Below are 27,304 nucleotides of genomic sequence, written 5' to 3'. Positions count from 1 at the left end.
TTCTGCACTCTGGACGTTCAGTAAGTGTTTATCAGGAGCTGGGAAATGTCACACAAGCTCAGTAGACATGTGGACCCAGTGATGCTCATCTCTGGGATTACTGGAGAGAGATGGAGCCTGAGAGGGGCTAGTGGCTGGGAGGGCTCAGTTCCTTTCCTCCCTCACCTGGTCCTTTGCTGCCATTGGGCTGAGTATGGGCCATGCACTGTCTGGGACTTTGAGCTTCGTGGTTCTACTGCTATGGGCCAAATCTCACTGCAAGAAAGAACTCTAGTAATACATGGCTCAAAATAGTAATACATGGCTCAAAAGAACTCTAGTAATACATGGCTCAAAATAGTCACTAGAAATTCTTACCAGGGTTAACAAATTTATCCATTCTTTTACTGAGTCTCTCTCTCATGCACGTGAATACGCACGCATACGCCTGTCACATTCCTCACTCACGCTGGGAGTGGAGTCCAGGATTCAGGCATGGGCAATGGCGGACACTCTATCCTTGGCTCAGAAGGTGTCCCAGTGGGTTCCTCAGAACCCCGCGGGACAGCTTCCAGTCCACCCCAGGAAGGCAATTCAGGAGTAATCTCTTCAAGCACTGGGCCAGCATCTCCTCAAATGCTGTCCTCAGACCTTTAAGCACACAGTGGCATGCTCTCCACCCCAACGAAGGGGCTGCCCAGCTCCTCACTGCAGTCCCCCCACCGGGGGGCCCTCCATACCTCATGGCTCACTGCATTTGTTGTTGGACCCCAGCGTGCTGCCTGAGCTTGGGGGGTGGCAGCTCCTGCGGAACCCCCTGCTGTAGCTCTCCCGTTGACGGGATGCTGGAATGTGAGCTTCAGACTTCAGAACCCTCTCTCTGTGGAATGCCGGCAGGTTTCACATAGCACATTTCTATCCTGTCTCTAAAATTGATCCAAGGTGACTCTGGGTATGTCTGACCCTTGGCTTCCTCCCCTGTATGGTGACAGCTCATCATATGAAAGAAGTCCCAGGCCTGCCGGCTGATAGCCCAACTCCCAGGCTGGCCCACAGGCGTTCCTCAGCCTGAGCGCTGGCAACCTCCCCACCCACGGCTCTCTTGCATGGCCTTTGTCCTTCCACTCAAGGCTCCCACTTGCCGTGCCACTCCCCTCCCCAGGGCTGCGCCTTCCCAACCGCAATCACTTGGCCCAGGAAGTTAGCTTCTCCTGCAGGGCAGATGTCACCTCCTCCCAGGATCTTGCTCAGGCTAGGTGCCTTTTCTGTGTATTTTCAGAGCCCTGGGCAGGACTCTGTTCAGCCTTCATCCTTTGCACGACCATCCTCCGCTTGTTAATGTGTCGTCCTCATATAATATGCTGAGCTCCTTGGTGGCTGGGGCCATGCCATGTGCAATTTATCTTTGTATCCCAAGTGCCTGGCACATAGTATGGACAAAATAAATGCTGAATGAGTGAATGAATATATGATGGAGGCTCAAGGACACTCTGCCATTAGCTTCAGGGAATGGGCTGTGAATTCTTGTGGGGATGGAAGATGACCGGATGTCCACATAGAGAAAAGCTAAGGGGGATGCCTAGAGATCAGAATCAGGATGTCTACATTTTACAGGGTACACTCCACACGAGCACACGCACAGACACACACCTGCACATACAGACACGCATGCCCATGTGCACACACACCCTTCTCCAATGCTCAGGGTTGGGAAGGCCCCTAAGAGGAGGCCTGCCCTTCTGCAACCAGCCTGTCTGACTCCACACCGTCCCAGCCAGAGCTCTTCTGAAGCTCCTGGAAGAAAAGCTGTCTCTGGAGGGTCCTCAGGCTCTGCAGGTCCTCAGGAGAGAGGTGCTTGGCTGACTGCCCCAGGCCCTGCTCCTCTTCTTCCTCCTCCTCCATTTCCACAAACCCGTCGGGAGGCTGCGGGGAGCTCCTGGAGATATAGCCCTGATCAGACTGCACAGACTGCCGCTGCTCCTCCTCATAGGACGTGTGCAGGTCTTTGAAGACCACCTCGGGCTTCTCCCACCCCTCCTGCACCTGGCAGCTCAGACTTTGCTGGAAGAGGGAGAACATCAAGCCTTCAAGCTGCTCCCTCACGTCACTAGGAAGGTGTTCAGGCGATGCCATCGGGGTGCTGCAGAGAGGTGAGTCGTCCGAATGCACAGGGAGGAAGAGGACGCTGTTCCGCTGGGGGCCACAGCCCCCCAGCAGTGGGCAGGCCTCACCTTCCTCTGCCATAGCCAGCCGGCTGGCTGTGCTGCTCCCAGCAGTGGGTTGGATGGGTTCCACTGCATGGGCTGGAGAAGCCTCCTCCACAGGGAGCACCACGGTCTGGAGGGTTGGGGCTGCCAGCTCCTCCTGGGGCTGCAGCTGAGGTTCCAGCTTTGATGTTCCTCTTCCTTCCTCTTTGATGAGCGGATCCACCACCAGACAGCCCTCCAAGGCAGGTTCCCGTATCAGGGGCTTCTGCTTGATGATCCCTCTTCTGGGTGTCAACAGGGGCTCTTCAAACACCTCTTCATCCAGGGACGGGAGGTCCTGGTCATCTGCTGAGCAAAGGTTCTCGCGCTCAAACCAATCAGGGCACTGGGCCTGCCACTCCTGGAACCTTTCCATGGCCTCCTTGAGCTGCCAGCCACAGGGGCTCTGCAGGTACTTTTCACCCGTGAGGTCCCCAATGCGGTGCATCCGGCCAGGTTCAAACATCTCCAGGTCCTGGATCCGGAAGTAAACCTCCTCAAATTTGTCCATGAGAGGGTACCTGGAAGTGATGTTGAAGAGATCAGGAACGTCACTCTCAGTGCTGATGCTGCTGAAGTAGCAGACGATGTAGGTGCCGAAGCAGGCTGGCTTCTTGAAGTCAGGCAGGATCATGTTCATGGCCGCTGTGAAGAGGTCCCCGGCGGGCTTCCAGCGGTCACAGCGCAGCTGGATGGCAGGCTCCTCCCAGCCCAGGATGGCCTGCCACTTGGCCCGGGTGCCTCGAGAGCACAGGATGATGATTTTGGAGTTGCTCTCTACCATCTCCTGCTTCTGGCGGCTCACCCAGGTCATGACCCCCACCTCTGAGATGACCTGTTCTTCAAGTAGGTCAAGGGCTACTTCAGTGCCACAGGCGGTGAGCAGGAACTGGGCGAACTTCAGGACCACATCCACGTACAGGGGGTGGTCGGCTGAGTACACGATCCAGACCTTCCTCGGCTTCAGGGGTGGGGGTGTCAGGTCGGCCATGGGCAGGCTATCTAAGAGAAGCAGGGGAAGCCAAGACCACACGTGTTAATCCTCTAGGGGGGCCCAGGCCCAACGCAGACTTGGCCCCCCAGCCTAAGAAGTGCAACGGAGGCCTTTTGGAATGGGCCACGTGTTGCCGTGTTGCCTTGTTTTGGCTGCCTGAAAAAATCAGTCTGGTGCCCTGCAGGAAAAGAGAATCTCTCTCGGTCTCATATTCTATATGGCCTTTAGCCTATACTTTAATCATTTTAATTAAAAAAAGAAAAAAAGGCACAAAGGCCTGCCTGGGGAACAGAAACATCTGCTCTAGGGAGGACCTCTCATGAAACATGGAACGGGAAGGCACACTTATGCCTTTCTCCTTGTCTGAGGGGCTGAACAGGTGGCACCCCAGGCCATGTGGGGTGCCCTGGGGGCCTTCTGTGTGGAGTGCTGGAAGGTGGGTCCTAAAGGGGGGGGTCTCCTGAAGGGACTTGGGAGTCAGACCGCAGAAGGGACCCAAGGGACCCCTTCACCGTGCTCTTTAAAGACACAGACACGCAACCAGCCACACTCATCAGGAAATACTTACCGGCATATCTGGTGTCATTACATTTCTCATGCCGAGAACCTGAAAGGAAAAGAAAAACATCAGAGTAGCTCTTCTGAAAGAGAAATAGGGACCTGTCCAGAGGGCGTCTCAGGAGCGCTGCCCACCCCCAACGAAGGGCCAACGAGGAGGGGCAGCCCCGGCCAGCGGTTACAAGGAGCTCTGCGTCTTTTCAGGGAGACTGTGCTGGGAGTTGTGCAGGTGTGAACCCTGGGTCTGCCACTATGAGCTACATGACCTGGGAAAGTTACTACCACCTCTGAAACTCAGTTTCTTTCTGTGTGAAATGCGCCTGTGCGAAGTGTTAAATGAGATCACGCATGTGAAGTGCCTGACACATTGCTCATACTCAATCAGTTGGGGCCACAATTATTACTTTGTAGCACTGTCCCAGCTGACACCCCCAAAATGGAGCTGGGGTTCCACCCTGGCCCCTCGTTACGGCCCTGGTTCCCCTGCCTCCCTGCAATTCGGCCACCCTGAACAGACTCCATTCGAGGGAAACTCGTCCCCAGAAGTGTCCTTGCAGGAGGAACAAATCTTACACTTCTTTCCAGAAGCAGCCTCCGTGACCCACTTACGACATTTCCTCCTGGTGTTTTTGAGGTGAGGAAGGGGAACCAACACACTTAAGTAATTGTTCTCCTCGAAGATGTGATGAAAAAGTTAACTCCTCAGTGACAGTCGGGATGAATGAAATCCATGGGTGACCAAGCGAGAGACTTAGAACCTTGGTTTGAATCCTCACTCTTTGGGCCTTTTCCCAAGAACCATCAAAGGACAGTCAAATAATGAGCGAGGTTTCTGCTTTCTTTCACCCGCGGGGAGGGCACTTCGGGACACGATGAGAAGAGCAGCAGCAGAAACGAAGCACAGCCCCGATGCCCTCAGAGCTTCACACTCTGTAAAGCACTAGCCGAGATGCAACCACCCTCCCCACGATCCTCGATCCTTGGAGAAGGACCTTCCCAGGAGGTCGTCTCAGTCCTGACAAGCCCAGGGAAGTGTGAAACGGCTTCTCAGATGACTGAAGAAACAGCCTAGGGTATGGAGGGGCAGGGAGTGCCTGAGCCCCTAACCTGACCCATGTTCCCCTGCTTCTAACTCGGCCAGCAGAGGCTGCAGGAGGAAGGAGGAGCCGATATCTTCTGACACCCACCAGCAAGCACCTTCCTTGGCTATGGCGTTTCCTCCTCACTATAGCCCAGAGCGAGGCTTTACCACCCCAGCTCGCAGCTGCCCTTCGCGGCTCTCCTGGCCTCACGGGGACAAGTCTGGGGGCTGTGGGATGGGGTTGTCTAGGTGTTCCACCTGCCGGGTGGAGCACTCCTGACTCAGGGAAACTCCACTCTAGCTCCTTCCAATCTGTTGATTTTAATAATGTTAATTTTAATAACAATAAATCTAATTGTGGCTAACAGATATTGAGCAAATATCACGTGCCAGGTTCTGTGCTGAGAATTTCTGGGCATTATTTCACATAATCCCTACAATAGCTTTATGATGTGAGAATCATTATAATTTCCATTTTACAAAAGAGGAAGCTACAGCTCAGAGAAATAGGTAATTTGCCCAGGTAGTAAGCAGTGGAGCTGGGAACTGAGCCCCTGTCAACCCGGAGCAGCTTCTAGGTTCCCGACAACTGAGCTCAAGGGGCGGCAGAAGAGAGGCAGCTCGGTCTGAGACTGAAGGGCTGGGATTGAATGGGGCATGTAGGAAGAATGAACGGAGCAGAGGGAAAGCCTGAGGACCAGCCCCTGGAGCCTCTGCCTCTTACCGGACAGCCTCCAAGTCATGCAGAGGACCAGCAGGATGACGGAGCCAACCAGCAGGACGGAGACAGCCGTGAGGAAGATGTACACCCACAGGGGAATGAAGTCTGTGGCGAGCAGAACAGTGTGAGCGATGAGTCTGCCTGGCCAGCCCTGCCCTGCCAGCCAAAGCCCCCGCCTGCGCCCAGGTCCTGGGCTCTGTCCTCTCTGGCCCATACCAGACATGCTGATGTTCTCACCCACCCACAGGCTGACCTCGGTTCAGCCTTGTCTGCCTGGTTCTGCACAAGGGTCAGCCAGGGACTTCTCCTGTGGCCCCTGGAAATATACCGCAAGGGCTCCTGCAGCTCTGAGGGAAGGAAGTCTGAGCTTACCTGCAATCGAGTCTGCAATGAGAACAAAGGGGAAAATGGAAAACAGTGTTCTTAATTATTGTCAGTAATCACTAAAACCTCCCCACATCTGTTTAGGGGGTTACGAACTTGGCCCTGACCAAGCACTTTAGATATGGGTTAAACTGAATGAACCGTCTACATGAGACAACTGAGATGCCTCACCTCCCCCTCGGCAGGCTGGGGCTCCCTTGCAGCCTAGTGCCACGTCTGCTGCTTTCTGATCAGCACGTGGCTGCAGCCTCATGTTAGTTAGGGGACACACACTTCTGAATGAGAAGTTGGGGCAGTGCAGGGGGAGGCAGTGGGCTGCTGAGTCCCACAGGCTCGGGTGGGAACCCGGGCTCTGCTACGTCCTTGGTGTGTGATCTTGGACAAGTTATTTAACATCTCTGTGCCTCAGTTTCCTCCTCTATGAATCTGGGGTGGTGGGGGAGTCTCTACTTTGCGGTATTGTGACTCCAAATTTGTGAGAATTAAAAATAGATGGCATGTTAAAGCACTTCGCTCAGTACACAGCATATAACTGTAACTAAAATAACTATCCCATTTCCCAGTCAGGGAAGCTGAGGATCAGAAAGGTTAAATACTCTGCCCAAGGCCACAGAGCCAATGAAAGGCAATCAGGAGTCCCTGACCCAGGAGAGTGTGACATAAGCCCCAACTCATGTCTCAGGCCTGGGCACTCGCAGTTATATTAAACCCTCCCCCAACTCCTACAGCTGGGTCAAGATTCGGCTCAAGCTGTTGCTTTTCATACTCTCTTGTCCCCAAATATCGCTTGGGACAGCCACATCCCTCCTACCTGGAGTATCTACAACTTTTGGGCAGCAGATGGTCAGGGAGTGTCTGAGGCAGTCGTTGAGACAGCTGCTGAAAAAGGGCTGGACCTGTGAGAACAGAGAAGGAGTGGGAAGAAAGGGCCCCAGAGCTGGGAGATGTGCCCCCCCCCAATGCCTTCTTGCCAGCAGGGGCAATCTGTCAGTAAGGGACCCTGGCTGGCTACTCCAGAATCTCCATGTGGCTGTTAGGTCACATCTCCTATCAGCCAGAGGGGTCAAAGGCCCCCTGCCCAGGTGAGGCTGGGAGAAGGGGGCAGGAGAAAGACAGACCTGTGCCTTGCAGGCAGGGACTCCCGGACAGTGGCAAGCCCTCACCCATCTGTACACGATCCCCTACCTGTCTACACCACACTCACCCACCTCTACTCGGTGGCAGCAGCACCAGTTAAAGTCATGTAGAGTGAACGTGACGTTGGATCGCTGGTGGAAATCCTCCTGCCTGGGCTGGAGAGGCAGGAGAGGCTGGTGAGGCCAGATGGGCAAGAACATGCGGCAGGTGTGCCACAGGGTGGCTGCTGAGAGCGGTGCCCCTCCCTGCCAGCGCACCCCGCGAGAGGGCCCGGGGGGAGAAATGCTCTTCAAGCTGCTGTGCCAGAAAAATCTACACTACTGTAGGGCTGCTGGTTTGCTGCTAGCTCACAAGCACTCTGGTGACTAGCATTTCCCTCTCTGCTCTGGCAGCTGGGGGCTGGGAGACACACCCGTGTTCACAGCCAGCAGCTATGTAGACGCACAAGGCACACTCTTTCTGCACTAACCTGCAGTTTCATCTCATTTCCTTATCGTTATTTCCCCTTTGTCTTAATTAATTCCCACACTTTTTATTTAATACTCAAATCCTTTTTAGAATAAAGTGGAATAAACATAGCAAAACAAAAAGAGAACAGGGGAAACGTGGCGGGAAACAAAAAGGACCAGGACAGGCAAAGTCAGCCGCACTTCTTACTACAGAGTTAGGCATATGGCAGCAGGGAAGACAAGCGTGCAGTGGCCGTGACCACTACTGACCAAAAATGGCACCAGCCCCGAGCTTCTGGCAACACAGTGCAGTCATGACCACCAGCGAGACTCTAGGCTGAGGTGGCTTTGAGCTATGTTAGAGGGTCAGAAGGCAGAGACTCACCGCAGGTACAGTCTCCGTGTGATCAAAGCAACTGTGGTTCCCTGTGTGTGGAAAACTGCGCAGTAGGACCCGGTAATAGGCAGATTCATTCCATAGGGTGAAGCTCACCCGCAGCCGGTGGGCCTCCATGGTCTCCACGGTGATGTTGGGGTCCCATAGGCTGCCTGCCAAGGCCGCAGATGCAGTTGGGGTGAGGAGGGGTGTGCGCATACATGTTGCATGTGTTTTGTGTGCTGTGTGTGCATGCATGTGTTGTGTGTGTGTGCATGTTCATGTGTGTGCTCTGTGTGTGCTCTGTGTGCACATGTGCACCCAAGTAAAGTTCTCCCTGGCCAGTCATACTCACCTGAGCTCACACACGGCGTAGTTATCTTCATGCTGGAGTCGTCACAGTCTGCCAACCAAGAAAAAAGAAAAATCAGTAAGCCTCTCCTTAGGAAGTTTGTTCTTCCAGACCCGTGACACCAGGGACAACCGTCTTTTTCCTTCTGGGGAGCCTGCTCCAAGATGGCCCATTCCACGCAAGCCCAGGATGGGCCCGCGCGGCCACCGCCACAGGTCCTGCAGGACTGGGGGCTGACCTGATTGTCCACCTGCCTCTCAGGGAACCCTCCCGGCTCAAGTGCATTCCTCCTGAGCTTGCTCAGTTGACAAGAGTGTTGGTCCACTCCCCACCTGCAGCTTCCTGTCTCAGAGCTGCCTCTGCCATTACAGGCTACGAAGTACTTCGATCCTCTATAGCAGTTCCCAAGCTTTCATGTGCACTGTCGTCAGCAGCTTCTGAGTCGCAGGTCTGGCTGGGTGCTGAGCATCTGCACTCCTTACAAGTTCCCAGACAAACTGTGGATGCTGCTGGTCCACAGCCCACCTTACAGACCACTGTCCACAGTCACTTCCTTGACTCCCCTTCTCCAATTTCCTTAACTGCGATGTTTTCACTTTGGTTTAAGAGGGCACATGATAGGTATGAAGCGCCGTGGAGTGACAGGGATGAAGTCAGTCTACTTTAGGAATAGGGCAGGGAACTAGGAATATTTACTCATTCAACAGACACTGAGCACCTAACAGGTGCCAGGAACTGGTCTAGGCACCGGAGACACGGTGGCGAACAGGCTAAGTCCCTGCCCTCCGGAGATGACATTCCACAGAAGGGACCAATAAAAGCCACAAACTGCACACAACATCATGTCAGGGAGAGACGAGTCCCAGGCAGAAAAGTAAAGCAGGGCAAGCAGACAGCGTGTGTGCGCACACGTGTGTGGGGCATTCCAGGGATGAAGGTCACCACTACCCTTAAGGAAGCACCTCCTGATCGCCGACTATACACAAGGCTCTTTGTGAGGTTCTGGAGCACTGTGGAGTAAAGGTCCCAAACTCACTGATGCTTGGTCACCACTGTCACAGGGTGGGAAATCACACTACGGCAGTGTTGAAAGGTGGGGCCTTTAAGAGGAGGTTGGATCATGTGGACCATACCCTTGTGAATAGATTAAACCATTCGTGGAGTGATGGGTGGATGGTTTAATGGGTTATCATGGGTGTGGACTAGTGGCTCTACGAGAAGAGTGCATGAAAGATTTCCTGCCATCCTTGCCATGTGACACCCTGTGGTGCCACGGGACCCTGTAGAGCATTCCCACCCAGAAGGCCCTCGCCTGATGCACTCCCTGGACCTTGGACTTCCCAGATTCCCAAAGTATAAGAAATAAATTTAATTTTCTTATAAATAAATTTCACTTTCTTATAAATTTCAGGTATTCTTTTATGAGCAACAGAAAATGGACTAAGGCATGGAGATTACACAGATGGGTAGTGGACCCAGACCTTGTGCTCAGTGCCTAGGGCTCCAGATCTCACTGGCTGTGAACGAGAAGATATGCCTGGAGGTGACACAGGCAGAATGGATTAGTGGGGGAGGAGGAGAGAGTGTCATACATGGGACAGGTGGTCAATAAATGCAGGTGGGATGTGGGGCAGAGAGAGAAGAGCAAGTGATGGGGGCTGGGACCAGACTGAGGGCAGGGGCTCGACTTCCTGATATCTGCCAGGCGGAAGCGAGCTTCTCTAGACAGAGGGAGGGACTCTGGGGCCCTAAAAGCTCTTGGGGTCTTGGGCCAGTCCACTGTTGTGCTGACAGCCAATGGGTTCTGCTTCAGGGAGCAGAGGCTGCAGCTGCGCACCAAAGAGCTCCTGGTCCCTGGCATCCGTCTGTCCTGTGGGTACCAGGTATGGCATCTTCTAGCAGAGCAGACGTCTAGCTGACGTCTGAGCCACCTGCTGGTTTCTTTTAAGCCGAGTGGGGAAAGGAATAGCTTGGAGGACACTCTTACCAGGCACGGGGATGGTCCTGGACTGGTGGTTTGGGTCCCCATCAGGGATGGGCTTGGGCAGGTGGTGAACGGTCACCTCATACTCCTGGCCGGGCTCCACCACGAAGTGGCTGAAGCTGAAACGCCACTGAGGAGGAGGAAGGGAAGGTAGGAAAGGTTACACACAACCCTCTCCTCCATCTGTGCCCAGCCAGCCCCACCCCACCCACTCCCCAGAAATCAGTCAAAAATAAAGGTAAATCAACAGACAAAATCCAAAATCACAGGCACCAGTATGTTCATTTTTTATTTCCTCTGGTCTTTTCTGCCTATTTAAAAAAAACTTGATCTGGCTTCCTCAGTAAATAGCAGTGTCACATGTAAAAGAATCTGGGGGAGTGGAAGCAGCCCTCCACCCTGGGCCCTCTCAGCTTCCAGAACAACAGGTGTAAGGTGGCTGCACGAGGACTTGGGGCTATTGGGAGACCTGGCACACAAGAGGCAGTTACAAACTATTTGTTAAATGACTGTTCCTCCTTAAATGGGAATGCCAGGGGTCTCTTGAGAATGCTCTTGAGCAGAAAATGCAGAGGGAGAGCTGGAGAGCCCACTCGCCCTGGGCCTGTGGGCACCTGTCACAGAGATGACAGAATGTGTGCTGAGCTGTCTTCTGGACAGTACACATTATGGTTGACTCCCACTTACATTCCAATTACCCTGGCTGGGGGGCTGGGGTCCTTTGCTTCTAAGTAGATCTGGGCACCTGGTCCTCACCAGTCAAGTCTGGGGGGTCCTAAGTTAACACTGGAGAGGGGCTCTGTCTTTGCTATTTGTGGTAGATCTAACTTGTTCTAAAGTGGCCATTTGCAGATTTAAACCAGTACTTTTCAAACCACAGCATCTGAGTCACCTGGAGGGCAGATAAACTGGGCCCCACCCTCGGGATTTCCAGTTCAGGACATCTGGGTGGGCCCAGAATGTGCATTTCCAACTGGTTCCCAGGGGACTGCTCTTTGAGAACCACCACTTTAAACAAGCTAAACAACAATCAACACTTCACAGAGCCCACCACCTGCACCCCACCCATGGCAGCTCTTTGGTCTGGGCAGTTCTTCCTCCCTGAGGCAGGCCCCAGACTAACCCAAGTCACAAATAAAAATGGCAGGAGGCAGGCTGTGGAAGCTGTCTTCAGTGAAACTTCTTTTAAGAATGACTAGCTAGGTAAAGTGGGACGAGAAAGCAGAGGTGGCTTGTCAGGGAGTTTTCAAGAGCACACTCTGCTCCTCAGCATCGCGAGACAGACACCCCCACCCCCCAGGTAGCCACTGTAAGTTCCTCAGACTCTCAGCATCTTCGGGGCATCACCCCCTACATGAGGGCCCGAGTTTGGGGACAGCAAGTCTCTACTGGTGTCATGAGAGGAGCACGATCCCCTCAGGAGCTGTGTTCTTACCCGCCTGTGGTGATGCTTCAGTTTGGACAGGAACTCAAACTTGACACACAAGCGCTCATTGGTGTTCATCTGCAGGACAGACAACTCTGCGCCCTCAAGGTACAGGATGCTGGCTGAGGGTCAGAGGGAGGAGAGGGCACAAACAGCGGATGTGTCGCTTCCCCATCTGTGGAGCTCGGGCTCCTGAAAGAAACCCTGGCCGGCTGGCCTGACTCCCCACTTCCTGTTCCTCTTAGCTCACCCCTGGGCCTCAGCTGGCCTGGAACCCTGCTGGCAGTCACTTCCCAGCTGGACTTTACACTGGGCTAGAAGCAAAGACAGTGCAAATCTGTGGCATCCAATGTCCTTGCAGAGGCTGCGGCAGCCAGCAGGGAGCAGGCAGGCTGAGACTGCCCCCGAATTGCCCCGCTCACAAATCTGAGACTGGCTCTCCTTAATCCCAGTCTTCCCAATTCTGTAATGCAAACCCTCTATCCCTGAAGAGGTTTGGGGATGTTTTTAAAAGTGCTGTCCCTAAATTAAGAGAAAAAGCAGGCTGGCAAACGTGTTACCATTTTCCTAGTAAATATTTGGTACTGTAGTCATCAAATTAACCACTTTCCTTTTTTTTCCCCCAGGGTAATAAAAATTTTAGACTAAAGGAAGGCCTTTCATGAAGAAAGGCGTGATGAGAAGATATCACGTGGGTTAATATCTTAAATGCTGGAGAAGTATTAACTGTATGAAATGACAGATCCCTCCAGCACTAAATTTGGGCTCTCATATCTGAGCACAGGACTGGGAGCCCAATTCCAAGTCTGGATGGAAAGTGGACATTCTAGTCTGTGGATTCACTTGGAGGTGGGTGGAATCCTCAAGGACCCCACTGACGTGCCCACTCACCATCTGTCTGCAGTGTCCATTCGATATGAATCACAGGGAACAGGTCTCCATGCTGAGTGTGGGCAAAGTGCAGATGGATCTGGACGTCTTTTGGGGATGAGGGGGTCAGGTTTTGAGGGTGAATCCAGCTGTCATCCAGGCAGGTACCTGGCAGCCAGGGAAAAGCAGCAATCACAGCCTTGCAGCCCAGGCCCTGAGAAGCCCCCGCAGTGGGTCCAGAGAGCAAAATGGTACACAGTTCAGGGGTCTGTGACCTTCCCGCTTGTCACCTGTGGCTGGTCCTTGGCTACACTGCCCTTTCCCCTCTTTTCTAATGCTCATCCGGGCTCACTGCAAAGCTCTGATGTCTAAAGCGCATTTTAGGAGAGAAGATAAAGAACACAACTTGGTTTGTACTTGATGAAGCAGTGGTTGGAAGTGGGGGCACGGGAGGGATGTGGCAGTAGTTAAGGTCACCTTATTTTTATATGTTGGGGTCCCTAATTAGCACAGACACTTCAAATACGTGCCTTCTCCCTGAATTAAAGCAAAACCAAGTCAACGGGTTCCTCTCACTTTACGCAAGCTGTGACAAATCAAAGTGTACTGTAGATACACTAGGGCAGCAGAGAATACTTTCAAAATCCAAATGACAATTCTGTTTCTTGTTTTCTGACTTTTGCGTAATGAATATTCCCGATAGGAAGCACGGGTGGATTCTCCAGGACACCCCGGCCTAAACCTGGAGAGGATTGGCAGGCCTCTGTCAGAAACCCACACCAGGCTCTCAGTTCGTTAGCAAAGCAACGGGGAGAGCAGAAAAAGACTTACTGTTCTTGACCATGCAGTTCAGCCCCTGTGGAAAAAAGAAGGTGGTAATTACTGCTGGGAAGGAACTTATTCACACGCCAGGCTCCAGATGCTTTCCCCTGGCTCATTTTCAAAAGTGAAACTCACACAGTCCTCCCCTCTTACATGCCGGCCCTTGGAGGCGGGCAGCCTGGCATCTGCTTCTCGCACTTTCCTCATTCTGCCCAACGAAGGAGGAACAGGACAAGAAGTGGGTACGGTGGACGGCAAACGGAAGTGGCATTTTAGAGTAACTGTTATGGGCTGGGAACTTCACGACTTTAAACGACACTGAGAGGGTTCTCTCAGGGCACTCAAGTAAAAAGACCCCTAAGTCTTTTGAGGTTTCCAGTCCTCAATCCGGTAACAGTACTGAGAGAGGTGGGGAAGGAGGGAGGGCAGGTGACAGTTTCCATTGCAGATCAGGGATGAACACTTACTAAGCCCCTACAAACTCCCAAGGGAAGAAGTGCTAGAGCCTGATCTGGGTGACTTATACATATCGTTTCACTCATCCTCACAGCGCATTTACAATAAAGCATTATCCTCAGCCTCCTTTTATAGGTGAGGAAACTGAAGCACGAATGTCACATTGTATTGCCCTCATGTGTGTGAACTTTCCAGCCCAGAGGAGATCTGGAGGGCCAAATTTAGAAGCCCCATGACACTAGCCACTGCTCACGAGCCACTGCTTGTGAATGGCAGTGTGTTAGGCACCTTGCAGAAATCAGAAAAGGAGAATGATCGTGACAATGCAGACGATGACAGCAGCTAACATTTACTGAGCTCCCCTTTTGTGGCAGGCATCGTGCTTAGCACTTCGTACACACATCTCATCTGATCTTGACAAGGAGGGACACCTGGTGCAACACGTAGGCCACTATTGTTTATCAACAGCAGTGAAGGGTAAGAGGAAGAAACGAAAGAGTGCATTCAACGAAACGTTACTGAGTGCCCGATAAAGAAATGCAGCCCTGCTCTGATCCTCAGCTGGGCACGCACCAGGTGACCTCAGGCCCATCACCTAGCCTCTCTAAAGCAGGCTAGCCCTGCCGACCTCACAGGTGGTTGTGAATGCCGAAGGCAGGCCAGCATGGGGCCGGCACAAAGTTCCAGGTAAATGTTAGTACCCTGGTACCTTCCCACGCCACAGTGCACCTGCCCGGCGCTTTCACATGGCTAGCATGTTATTCGCTCTCCCCATGACTAGGAGGTGAGGATCGTCCCTTTTATGAGGACCGTGGCTCATGACAGTGGAGTGACTGGCGCAGGGCTGCAGAGCGGTGAGGAGAGGAAAGGCCTTCTGACTCTGAGCCACATGCTCCTGTTGGCTGGTCTCCAGGCAGGAGATCAGCCTGGCAAGGACAGGGAGCAGCCAGGGTGAGAAGTCAGCATAATGTCCAAGGAGCCTGTTAAATCTGCTGATTCTACTGCCAGCAGTGACCCCAGCCTTGCCTGCTGAGTGACTGCACCATCCAACAGGGCCACAGAACACAACTTTTCATTCTCTGGAAGAGTGTCACGGCTTAAAGTAGCTTCTGGCAACCAGAAGATAAAAGGGTTAAACCAAACAGTTCTACCACCACATGTCAAAACCGCAAGTGCTCAGGAAAAAAGAATTTGTAATGAAACACACATCCTGTCTATAACATTGTGTGTTAACATCTATACTGACCAACTCCAAGCTGCTGCTCTTCCCTTATGGGCCTCCTCTGGGCTGGCAGTCACGGGAAACCCGCAAGAAAGCCCAGGCAAGGGGAGGGCCAGCCAAAAGGCTGCCCAAGGAAATGGAATTACTTATGGTGTCCCCAGTATTGACTTTTTTTTTTTTTTTGGCAGCTGGGTGGTATAGAAATTGAACCCTGGATCTTGGTGTTATCAGCACCATGCTCCAATCAACTGAGCTAACTGGCCAGCCTCCAGTATTGATTTCTGTGGGTTTTGAGTTGCCACATCCAGACAGCCAGAACCAGTGCTATGGCAGTTTCAGTTTATCACTGCTTTTCACGCAGAGCTAACCGTTCAGCCTTCATCTCCTCATTCTGTTGTTCTTTCATTCAGCACATTTACCAAGCCCCCACATCCCAGGCTCATAGCACTGAGCTAGGGCAGAAAAGGCTGCAGAAACCTCCTCCCTGTCTTAGGATGGAGTCCCTGAGGGTTAAATCCTACCGGGCTTCCAACAGACATTTATATTCTGGACAGTGGTGCCGGCTCACTTTGAGAGGCTCCCCCAGCTCTTTCGTCATGGGAAGGAGGAAAGCCCGGCCCAGGCAGCCAGGTTGCAGACACTAAGTGGTAAAGTCAGTATGTGAATCCACGTGGCTCGTGGCTCCCCTCTCCTCACTGGATCATGTTGTACCTACTGAAACACCAAGGGAGGCAGAGGGGTTTGAGAAGTGCGGATTCTTTCTTTTTTTTTTTTTTTTGTGTCGTTTTTTCGTGACCGGCACTCACTCAGCCAGTGAGTGCACCGGTCAGTCCTATATAGGATCCGAACCTGCGGCGGGAGCGTCGCCGCGCTGCCAGCGCAGCACTCTACCAAGTGCGCCACGGGCTCGGCCCCTAGGATTCTTTCTTTTTATTTTTTTTATTTTTTTTTTTGTCGTTTTTTCATGACCGGCACTCAGCCAGTGAGTGCACTGGTCAGTCCTATATAGGATCCGAACCCGCGGCGGGACCGTTGCCGTGCTCCCAGCGCAGCACTCTACCAAGCGCGCCACGGGCTCGGCCCGGATTCTTTCTTTTTAAAAGGAGTAGGTAGGCTGGCCGTTTAGCTCACTTGGGACTGGTCAGCCGCCAAAAAAAAAAAAAAAAAAAAAAAAAAAAGCCCTCTCCAATAAAAAAATATGTTATTAAAATAAATAAATAAAAGGGCTAGTCAAGGGAGTAGGGAAGCAGTTTGTCCATGACAGGAGCAGTCTGTGAGGAAGGGATGGGAGACTGTAGGCACCTGGCCAGCAACACCAGGCTATGCTCCTGCTCACGACCACACAACCCAAGTCAAAACCCTTCTGGACTTGTTGTCATGCCAAGGCCACAGTGGAGTCCCTGTTTCCCTTTCTAGCCTCTTTTCTTACTTTCCTGCTACACAGATCCTCCACTCTAGCCACACCCCTCGCTCCATCCCTCCCAAGGGTTGAGGACCTTCCTACCACCTGGAATGCTCCCCCACCCTTCAGGGCTGCCCAAATATTTTTCCATGAAGAATACTCCAGCTGGAAGTAATTTTTCTTTTCCCTGGAATTCTGTACATTCACCATTTGTGCAAAGAGCACTTGCTACAGGCTGCCTTGCAAGACAGTGACCTACCTTCAAGCCTTATTCCCCTCCCCTGGACATCAGGGTCCCAGGAATATTTCTTTATAGTTTCCATTCCTAGCACAGTACCTTGTATTTTGCAGGCACCTCACAAATGGCTGTCAACAAAGGAACACAGAGTCCTCGATGTCAGAACACTTTTATACAAAGTCTGCAGGAAGGACCTTCTGAGCATACGGCTCCCTGCTTTGCCCAGTAGTGGAAGCCACAAGGACATTTCCCAACATCATTCACATTAAAAACACTTTGTTCCTGCTAAATAGTCATTCCACCCTCTTTTGGTAAATCTTCCACAAAAGTAGGGAAGGATAAACACCCCCCTGTTTTACATCCTCTGACTCAGAAACTGAGCATTATTCCCAAAGGTCAGTGATGGCAGCGGAGGCAGAGAGGACTGCGTGGACCGGAGAAGAGAGGGAGAGTGTATCTGTGGAGGGGCGCAGTGTCGCTGTTTCTTAAGATGCTCGTGGCTCTACAGCAAGGCCACTTCCCAACAGGTGGGTGTTTCGCTTCCTGTGGCGCCGCAGGGGCCGGGGGTGGTAGTGGGAGAGATGGGGACGGGAAGGACGGTGTCTTAAGAGTCATGTGCCCATCCTCAGAGGTGACCCTGAAAGGCCCTGCCAGGTCTCCACTCTGGCCCCCTAGGCCGCCCCAGGACGGGGCTGAGGTCCGCGGGGCCCCCTTCTCCAGCACAGCCGCCCTCCAATCCGGCCGCCGGGCTGGCCCGGCCCCTCCGGCGACATCGAGGGTACCGGCCAGGTGGGACGCTCCCGAGGGCGGACCCAGCCTCCGTGTCGGCCGCGTGGGAGCCGCTCCAGACCCGCCCCGCTCCTCCTCCTCCCGGGCCCCTTCCCCACAGCCCCCCGCCCCTCTGGCTGGATCCCGAGCCTCGGTGTCACTCCCGCCTTCAGCCCGCGACGGCGGTCGGTTGTGCAACACGCGCCGCGCGATGGCCCCGAATCCCTCCTGTCCCTCGTCCGCGCCGCGATCTCTGTGCCTGAGCCCCGGAGCCCCGCGGGACCCCCAGCGCAGACCTCCTGCCTCCCCGGCCCGGCGGGCGCGTCAGGGTCTCACCTGCTGGGAGCAGTTGGGCGCCGGGTGGTCCAAGAGCCGCAGCGAGGCGCAGGCCGGGCCCAGCTCGCCCAGGAGCAGGAGCGCCAGCAGCCCCAGCGGGCGCCCCGGGACGGCGGGCCGCGGGCTGCGCGGAGCCCCCATGTCCCAGCACTGTCGCGAGGGCTCGCGGCGGGGTGGGGGCGCGGCGAGGGGACGCCCCGGGGCTCTCCCTTGGGCTGAGAACTCGGCGTCGACTCCACTTAGCCGGCTTCCTGCTTCCCGCCGGGGCGGGGCGGCGGGGGGCGGGGCGCACGCAGGGGCGGGGCTGGCGCAGGGGGCGGGGCGAGGGGAGCGGGGGCGGTCTCTGGCCCCTCTCCGGCCCGCGCGGCCCCGGTGCGCGCTCCCCCGGCGCCCGGAGCTCGCCACCGCGTTCCGCGCCGGGAGGCCATGCTAGGGGTTCCCACCGCACGTGTCCGCTTTCTCTCGGTCACGTGGCGCCGGTCCACTCGGGACTCTCGGAGGGCGTTCTTTCCGTCCCTCCTCCCCGACCCGCCCGGCTTCCTCGCTCTGCTTCTCCGGCTCGCTTCCTCTTTCCACCGACGGGCCCGGCCCGGGCTCCGGGGGCGGGGTGAGGGCGGGCGTCCCCGGCTTCTGCCCTCCCGGGGGCAGGCACCTGCCACCGCTCTGTCCCCGTCTGCTCCGGCGACCGTTCGAGCCCCTCCTGAGCCGCGCGCCCCGTTCCCCCCGCAGCTCCCGCGCGGCCGCCCCTCGTGGCTACACCTTCTCCTCTCCCGCCTTCGTCCGCGTGTCCTGCCTGGTCCGGGCTAACCGCCTCTGCCTGGCCCTCGACGCCTTGTCTAGACCCTGCTTTTCCCGCATTTTCCACTTACCTGGGTGGCAGCGCCCAGGTCCGGGAGGCTGGATTTCCCCGCTGCCCAGAGCCCTCACGGCGCTTTACCCGCTGCTGCCAGGACCCGGCGGAATTAGGTATCTTTGCTTGTTTATTTCTAAGTGAATTTGGGAAAACTCTGCACCCTCTCGTGAATTTTTAAGATGACATCTAAGCCTTTCCATCCTAAGTTTAAATGAATGTAGAGGCCACAGTTGTTATGTAGAACTCAACACGGTGGCAGGCTCCCGGCCCCGTCCAGCAGATGCCCCCGCGCTCCCGCCTGCTGGTCTTCACCGCCGTGTCCCCTCCCTTTGAGTGTGGGCTGGGCCTAGTGACTTGGTTCTAACCATCGAATACGAGTAGAATAAGACAAAAACGATGCGCTGTCACTTACAAGATTAGGTTACAAAAGGACCATGACTTCTGTTCTGCCAGCCCCTCTCCGATGGAAAGGCCTGAGAAAGCGAGATTCCCAGTCCACGATTACAGTTATCGTACATAATTGGTCAAAATAACGTAAATATAATACACATGGTGATAAGTAATTATTAAACATATAAAATTATTTGAAATTCACCTCTTTATGAGATGAATGGATTTTTTTCTTCCTAATTAGATCATGTATCTGTGGACATAGATATTGGTTATTCATCGAATGAGACAACATTCAGCATTTTTTAATATTTTAGATGAAAGCCTTAAAAAACCTTGCTTACATAAATAATTATGACATTAGTTTTGTCATAACCATGTCACTCAATTTTTTAAATTCCTTCTGAGTGATATGCCCCAAGTCACCTAACCATCAAATATTTTTAATCACCAAATATTCTTAATGCTTTGGCAGCTGACGACTTGATTGGGTCCTCCTTCAGTTTGGGTAAGGCAATATTTGGAACCCACCTGACTAGCAAAAATATACATATATACATATATAATTCCATATATATATATAACATGTACATATGCATATAAAGATGTATAGATATATATGTAGTTACCGGTGATTGGAGTCCTGTTAGACATGGTATTTGTGATTGTTCCTTTGTCTAATGCCTAGGGGTTTTTTTCATACTCCAGGGCTAGTGAGAGGCCTACCTTCCAAGGAAGAAGGAGAGTGTGAAGGTTAATTCTAGGTGTTAATTGATTCGATTAAGGAATGCTGAGAAACCTGGTAAAGTAAACTTTTCAGGTGTGTGCATGAGGGTGTTTCCAGAAGAGATCAGCATGTGGGCCTGCGTGGACTGGGTAGGAAAGATCCGCCCTCAACATGGGCAGGCACTATCCCATCTGCTGGGGGCCCAGAGAGAACAAAAACGGAGAAAAAAGACATATCACTCTCTCTATCCACTGGAGCTGGGATACACTCTGCTCTCCGATCCGTGGACATCAGAACTCAAGACTCTTCACCTTTTGGGTTCCAGGACTTACACCAATGGCACCATTGGATTCCCTGGTTCTGAGGCATTTGGACTTGGCCTGAGCCATGCTACCAGCATCCAGTTTGCAGACGGCCTGTCGTGGGAGTCCTCAGTCTTCCCAGTCATGTGAACCAGTGCCCCTAATAAATCCCCTCTCATATATTTATAACATATCCTGTTGGTTCTGTCTCTTTGGAGAACCCTGACTAATATGGGGAAAAAAGGGTGGGAAAGTAGAGGAGCCTCCACACATACCTGACACCCTGACAGGTGGCATCTTTCCAGGCAGGGAAGCTCCTGGAAGAGGACTCAGGGGTCTTGAGACTCTGGAAATTCACTCCCTTCAAGCCAGGGGCCTCAAACTTCTGTAAAGGGTCAGACAGTAAATATTTTAGGTTTTGCCAGCCATATGGTCTTGTCCCAATTATTTAAGTCTGCCCTTGTAGCAGCCAAACACAAAATGTAAACAAGGAAACGTGGCTGTATTTCAACAAAACTTACTTATGGACACTTACATTTGAATTCCATATAATTTTCATATGTCTCAAAATATTCCCCTTTTGATTTTTTTCACCAGCCACTTAAAAATATAAAAACCAACTTAGCTTCCCAGATGGTACAAAAACAGGCAGCAGACCAGATTTGGGCCACTGGCCCTAGTTTGCTAACCCCTGTCCTAAAGTACCCATGTAGGCCCACCCCTCAGAAGTCTCCAGATAGCCTCAGGGGATTGGGAATGTGTACTCTAGTTTGAAATTGACATCCTAGTGCTCAGCCCTGGCTACATGTGTGTGCTTTAAAAACTACCAAAGCCCAGCCCCACCCTTCCATGCTGATTCCTTTGGTCTGGGGTGGGGTCTGGGCATAAATAATCATTTAAAATTTCTTGGAAGATTCGAATGTGCAACTTTGGACTAGTGTTCGAACTGCAGGGCTCTGCACAGCTCTCAGGGCATGGTGCCTGTGCCATACAGCTTTGTGCTGTAACTACTGTATGTCATCCAGCCAAAGGCATCATCACTGTAGGACAAAGTCCCATTTCAGATTTTTAAAATATAAACGATGGGTGTCTTTGGATGAAATATGGTCTTGCCTTGCCTTCAAGACTGGTCCCCCGAGGGCAAGGGCCCGGCTTCCTCATCACAGTGGCCCTCTCCTCCTTCAGGGCTTAGCTGGCACAGGGTGCCCCGTGGATCCTCATAGGTGCCTTTCAGCCCAGCCTGCTCTGATTATTACACGTTCTCTGGGCTCTGACTTTCGCCTCTCTGCCCCGAGAGAGCCTCATCCAGAAACAGTGGACGCTCAAGAACATGTGTGGGTTCATCGCCTGTTGTGAAAGCGGTGAAGACTGGTATCAGGACCCCATGAGGAGTTGGAGGACTTGGTGGTGTCTGTGGCTATGAGAAAAGGGAAATGGCCACTGGTCCTGTTCCTAGACAGAGAGGGGACAGAATATTCTTCGCCATGAGGAAGGTGGGAATAGTCTCTGATGGACTTACATTTGTCTCTCCATGTCTGAAATCATGTGGTTTGTTTATGTGACTTTTTCCACCTGTGTGCTCTGCTGGTGTACAATCTCACTGAAGGAAGGGACAGGGAGCCTAGCATAGTGCCTGTTTCACAGACACAATCAATAAATATGTTTTGAATAAACTATTAAATAAATGTGTCAACTGAGATTTACTAAACTGAGAGGGGTTTTTCTGTGTGGAAAATTTTCTTAAATTACTCATGTTTTAATTATTCACTTGAGTTGTAAAATTTAAATCCTAATTTTTCTCAAGCTTTTAAATTCAACTTCTGAAGCTTGCTAGTCCATTTATTAATCTAGTAATATTTGTATAAAATAAGAACAATCACTTTTACTTGTTCTTTGATTCATATGATTACTTCATAAATGTAACAGATTGAATTCTCTTTAAATATTTATACTTAAAACTCGATTGATTAATTTCCTTAGAGATTTCCAACACATCACCAATTTTATCTGTCTGCTTCTCTTAAACATTTCAAATGCCAACAGAAATTTAACAAGCAAAATATTTCTAAGCATTTAGCAATACTTGAAAATCTAGTAAGTCAAACTGTTAGCAGACTGTGGCAGGTTATTGAGGTGACGGCCCGCCGTTTGTTCACATCTGCTTGAGTAGTCCTCTGTCTCACACCGACTCTGGGCATGGTCATTGGAATTGTTTTGGCCGGTGGGACCACGGCAGCTGTGACGTGCTGGGATCTGTTCTCTCTTGCTGCATCTAAGAATCCTTAGGCTTCCATGCGAGGAGGGCTGGGCTGCTGCTGGAGGACGCAACCATAGGGAGTGGAAACAGCCCTGCTGAGCCTCGCTGCACCGACCAGCCTTCCAGCTGCCAGATACTGACTGTTCAGTCTTGACCGTTCAGCACTAGCTGAACCAGACCAGCTCAGCCCAGCTGTTCAGTTGACCCCAGGATGGGAAGAAACAGTGAGAGAAAACTTAAGCCACTAAATTTTGGGGTGTTTTGTTATGCAGCAAAAGCAAACTTATACACAAACTGAAATCCTTCTAATGCAATGGACCTTTTCTTTCAGACCTGGAGCATCCTTCCGTCTTATGAGATTTCTCTCACAATAATTTTATGCTCTCAGCTTTCACTGATGAGGTCATGAAGCCCTTGATCCCGTTGTAATTACTGTATTGGCTGCTAGACTGGAGTCTACACCCTTCTGGTATTTTACTTTCTCTCTTTTATCAACTCTCATACTAACTTCATAGGCAGATATCGCACCCATAGCCGATGGATCAATTATCCTTATAACTATAAGTTTTGATATTTTAAACATGTAGGCAAATGCATTTAATAATTTCATGATATAATAAACAATGCCAATGCAACACAATATTAATACCAAGGTGATAACAGTAACATGATCGAATTCCGTAAGTTGGAATTTCTTCTACTACCCTTTATGTTCTATCCCTTCTGGAATATCATGACAGGATCAAATTTTTCTTAGACCTGTTTGTATTGTTCAGATTGTCACATCTCCAGCAGAAGATCCTTTGGGTTTGCTCTTGTCTCCTGAGTGCCACCTCAGAGGGTCCTACAGCATCTGCTCTCTGGGAAAAAGATATTACAGGTGCCAAGGTGTGGAATCAGCCACTTTTCACCACGCTTTGGTTCTTTCAGTGGTGTATCAGAGACCCCATTCAGGGTTCGAGAGATGGGTGATGCTCCTGTGAATTGTTTTCCGTGATAGAGCTAGAAAAGTTATACTTTTAAAAGTTAGACAGTTCACAGTGATGTTTCCAATACAAATCCTACCTTACGCAATCCTTAATTGTTCTGATATAACAATTTTTAATTATTTTATTTGCAACATATCTATTTAAATTCAATGCAGCATTTCTAACTAAATTTAGCAGAACTGGGAGTTCCAAGTTGCTAACCATATCAGTCACATTTAATGGAACAGATTGAAAGATGGAGAAATATTATCTGAGTGGAGGTAACCAAGTTCTACACATGATTAGCCTTGATTTCTGGGAGGCAAGTAGATGGACTTTCTTGCCTAACCCACTGTCTTCTCAACACAGGGTGTTCCAGAATCCTGGTCATCAGAATGTGACTGAGGGATGGGGGCACGATTTTCCTCAGACATATGTTCTTAGCAGGGATAAGAGGAATTAGAGTTGGAGCCAGAGAGAGCTATTAAAAAAAAGGTCGGATCCAGTCCAAGTATTGTCAAGCTGAAGTCCATGGATAGGCTCTAGGAAGTTTGCAAACACTTGGAAATAATTTGTAAAATGTTTGTTTGAATGTGATTTTCCCTGGAAAGAGAGCTCATAAATTAAATGACTTTCTCGAGGTCACACGGTTAGTCAGTGACAGAGCCCAGGGTGGAGAGAGCCAGGTGGTGAGCTTGGCAAAGAAGCCAGAAGCTCCTAACTTGTAGGCTAGGTTCTTCCTGCTACAGTAAGCCAGAGTAGGGAATTGTAACACAGGAGAATAATGATTAAATTCACATTTTTTTAAAAAAAAGGAACGCTGAGATTTGAAGGAAGAAAGGGGAGAATGTGATGCTGGAACAAAAATGATGTTGGGGGACTTCTGGTCAAGATGGTGGAATAGACCGTCCCTAGCGTCACTCTCTCCCACAAATCAACCGATTTAAACTATAAAGACATAACATCAAGTGCATATGGAATGGGGAGACGTCCAGTGGGGGAGGCAGAAGCTCCGCAGAGACCACATGCCCTGCGGGGCTGCTGTTGCACGATCTGGCAGATAGGCTTCACCGCCGCCACCCAGCTCCATTCCCAGCCCATCCCAGTGCACACAGAGTGGAGAGACGTCCGGCAAGGGAGGTGGAGGCTCCACAGAAACCACACACCCTGTGGGGCTGCCACTGCGTGATCCAGCAGGTAGGCTTCACCACAGGCACCTGGCTGCATTCCCAGCCTGGCCTAAAGCGCTCGGAGAAGGGAGACGTCTGGCAGGGAAGGCGAGAACTCCATGGGGACCATACTGCTGCCGTGTGATCCGGCAGCCCGGCCCGATGCGTACGGAGCACAGAGATGTCCAGCAGGGGAGATAGAAGCTCCGTAGAGTCCACACACCCTGTGGGGGGGCAGCTGCCACGCAATCCAGCAGCAGGTAGGCTTCACCGCCGCCACCCAGCTCCATCCCAAGCCCAGCCTAGTGCGCACGGAGCAGGGAGACATCCTGCAGGGGAAGGGGAAGCTCCGCAGAGACCACATGCTCTGCGGTGCCTCCATGCATCCCAGCAGCCCAGCCCAGAGCACACGGAACAGGGAGAAGTCCAGCACGGGAGGTGGAAGCTCAGCAGAGACCACACACCCTGCGGTACTGCCCCGTGATCCGGCAGCCTGGCCGAGTCCAAGCTGACGAGAGAGGTGGCTCCCCGGAGAGGCCCAATACCCGAGGCAACCACACACGCAAGGCACTAGTGGCCAACTGAGCAGTCAGTGAGGTAGCCATACCAAATTGGCAACCACAGCAACATGTTAGTCAGTTAATAGTGTCAAACCTGTGGACTGTGAAACCCCCTGCCACAATGAATAAACATCAAAGGAAAGATACCAGAAATATGAAAAATCAAGAACGTACACCACCAAAGGATAATAACTCTCAAGCTCTAGATCCAATAGACCAAGAAGCCCTTGAAATGACAGACAAGGAATTTCGAGTGATAATTCTAAGGTAACTGAATGAGATACAAGAAAACTCAGCTAGACATCATGACGAAATGAGGAAAAGTATACAGGACCTGAAAGAAGAAATGTACAAGGAAATCAATGCCCTGAAAAAAAAATGTAGCAGAACTTGCCGAACTGAAGAAGTTATTCAGCGAAATAAAAAACGCAACAGAGAGTTTAACTGGCAGGCTTGTGGAAGTTGAAGAGAGAAACTCTGAACTTGAAGATGGGCTGTTTGAAATAACACAAGCAGACAAAAAGAAAAAAGAATCAAAGACATTGAAGAAAATCTGAGAGAGATATCAGACAACCTTAAGTGCTCAAATATCTGAGTCATGGGTATTCCAGAAGGGGAGGAAAAAGGAGATTGCATTGAAAACATATTCAACAAAATAGTGGCAGAAAACATCCCAGGTATAGGAAAAATCACAGATCATCAGATCCAGAAAGCTCAACGATCTCCAAATGTATTCAACCCAAAAAGGTCTTCTCCAAGACATGTCATAGTCAAATGGGCAAAACTCAAAGACAAAGAGAGGATCTTAAAAGCTGCAAGAGAGAAGCGTCAAATCACCTATAAGGGAGCCCCAATCACACTAACATCAGACTTTTCATCACAAACCCTAAAAGCCAGAAAGGAATGGGATGATATATTCAAAATACTAAAAGACAGAGATTGCCAGCCAAGAATACTCTACCCTGCAAGGCTATCCTTCCAAAATGAAGGGCAAATAGTATATTTGTCAGACAAACAAAAACTGCGAGAGTTCACCACCACACGATCATCCTTACAAAAAATTCTCAAGGAAGTACTGGGTTTGGTTCCTGAAAAATAACTACCACTGCCATAAAAACCCAAGAAAAATTAAAACCCACTACTGTAATAAAAATGGCATTCATGAAGAGAAAACAAATAAACAAAAAGGCTATCTACAACCCAAGGAACCAACAAACACAGAAAACAAACAGTAAATCAGAAAGCAAGGAACAAAAGACACCTAAGACAACCAAACAATAATCAATAAAATGCTAGGAATAAATCAACACTTTTCAATAACAACTCCTAATGTAAAAGGCTTAAATTCCCCAATCAAAAGACACAGACTGGCTGACTGGATTAAAAAGGAAGACCCAACTATATGCTGCCTACAAGAGACCCACCTCACCCATAAAGACTCACATAGACTAAGAGTGAAAGGATGGACAAAGATTTACCATACAAACAGAAAAGAAAAACAAGCTGGAGTAGCTTTTCTTATATCTGATAAAATAGACTTTAAACTAAAAACCATAAAAAGAGACAATGAGGGACACTATGTAATGAGAAGAGGATTGATCAATCAAGAACACATAATAATCATAAAAATATACGCACCCAATGTTGGAGCAGCCAGATTTATAAAACAAACTCTATTAGACCTAAAGAAGGAAATAGACACTAATACCATAATAGCAGGGGACCTGAACACCCCAATGTCAATATTGGATGGATCATCTAGGCAAAGAATCAGCAGAGAAACACAAGATCTAAACAATACTCTAGACCAGTTGGACTTGGCAGATATCTACAGAACATTCCATCCAACAACCTCAGAATATTCATTCTTCTCTTCAGCACATGGATTATTCTCCGGGATAGATCACATATTAGGTCACAAATCAAGTTTCAACAAATTCAAAAAAATTGGAATTATCCCATGTATTTTCTCAGACTGCAATGGATTAAAATTAGAAATCAATAACAAATGAAGAAACTATACAAACAGATAGTAATTAAACAGCATTCTACTTAATGACATATGGGTCCAAGAAGAAATCAAGCAGGAAATCAAAAAATTTATTGAAACTAATGAAAATAATGATACATCATACCAAAACCTGTGGGATACTGCAAAAGCAGTACTAAGGGGAAAATTTATTGCATTAAATGCTCACCTCAGAAGAATGGAAAGATGGCAAGTGAACAACCTAACACTTCACCTTAAAGAACTAGAAAAACAAGAACAATCCAAAC

The 27,304-nt window shown here is 50.7% G+C and overlaps 1 protein-coding gene across 1 annotated transcript; it reads right to left on the bottom strand.

Moving 5' to 3' along the window:
- Positions 1-350: 350 nt before the first annotated feature.
- IL17RA (interleukin 17 receptor A) lies at positions 351-18,005 on the bottom strand. The gene is made up of 13 exons (XM_063100878.1): positions 17,802-18,005; positions 13,389-13,413; positions 12,579-12,725; positions 11,697-11,809; positions 10,265-10,391; positions 8,281-8,328; positions 7,935-8,098; positions 7,172-7,255; positions 6,775-6,859; positions 6,639-6,654; positions 5,583-5,686; positions 3,788-3,826; positions 351-3,227 (listed from the first exon to the last, which is right to left on the bottom strand). Exons 1-13 carry the CDS (start codon positions 17,940-17,942, stop codon positions 1,699-1,701), a joined length of 2,622 nt encoding a protein of 873 aa, XP_062956948.1. The 5' UTR covers positions 17,943-18,005; the 3' UTR covers positions 351-1,698.
- Positions 18,006-27,304: the final 9,299 nt, after the last annotated feature.

The sequence above is a fragment of the Cynocephalus volans genome, chromosome 1 (genome assembly GCF_027409185.1).
Source record: "Cynocephalus volans isolate mCynVol1 chromosome 1, mCynVol1.pri, whole genome shotgun sequence".
NCBI classification, from domain to species: domain Eukaryota; kingdom Metazoa; phylum Chordata; class Mammalia; order Dermoptera; family Cynocephalidae; genus Cynocephalus; species Cynocephalus volans.
This window is presented reverse-complemented; position numbering and strand designations above follow the sequence as displayed.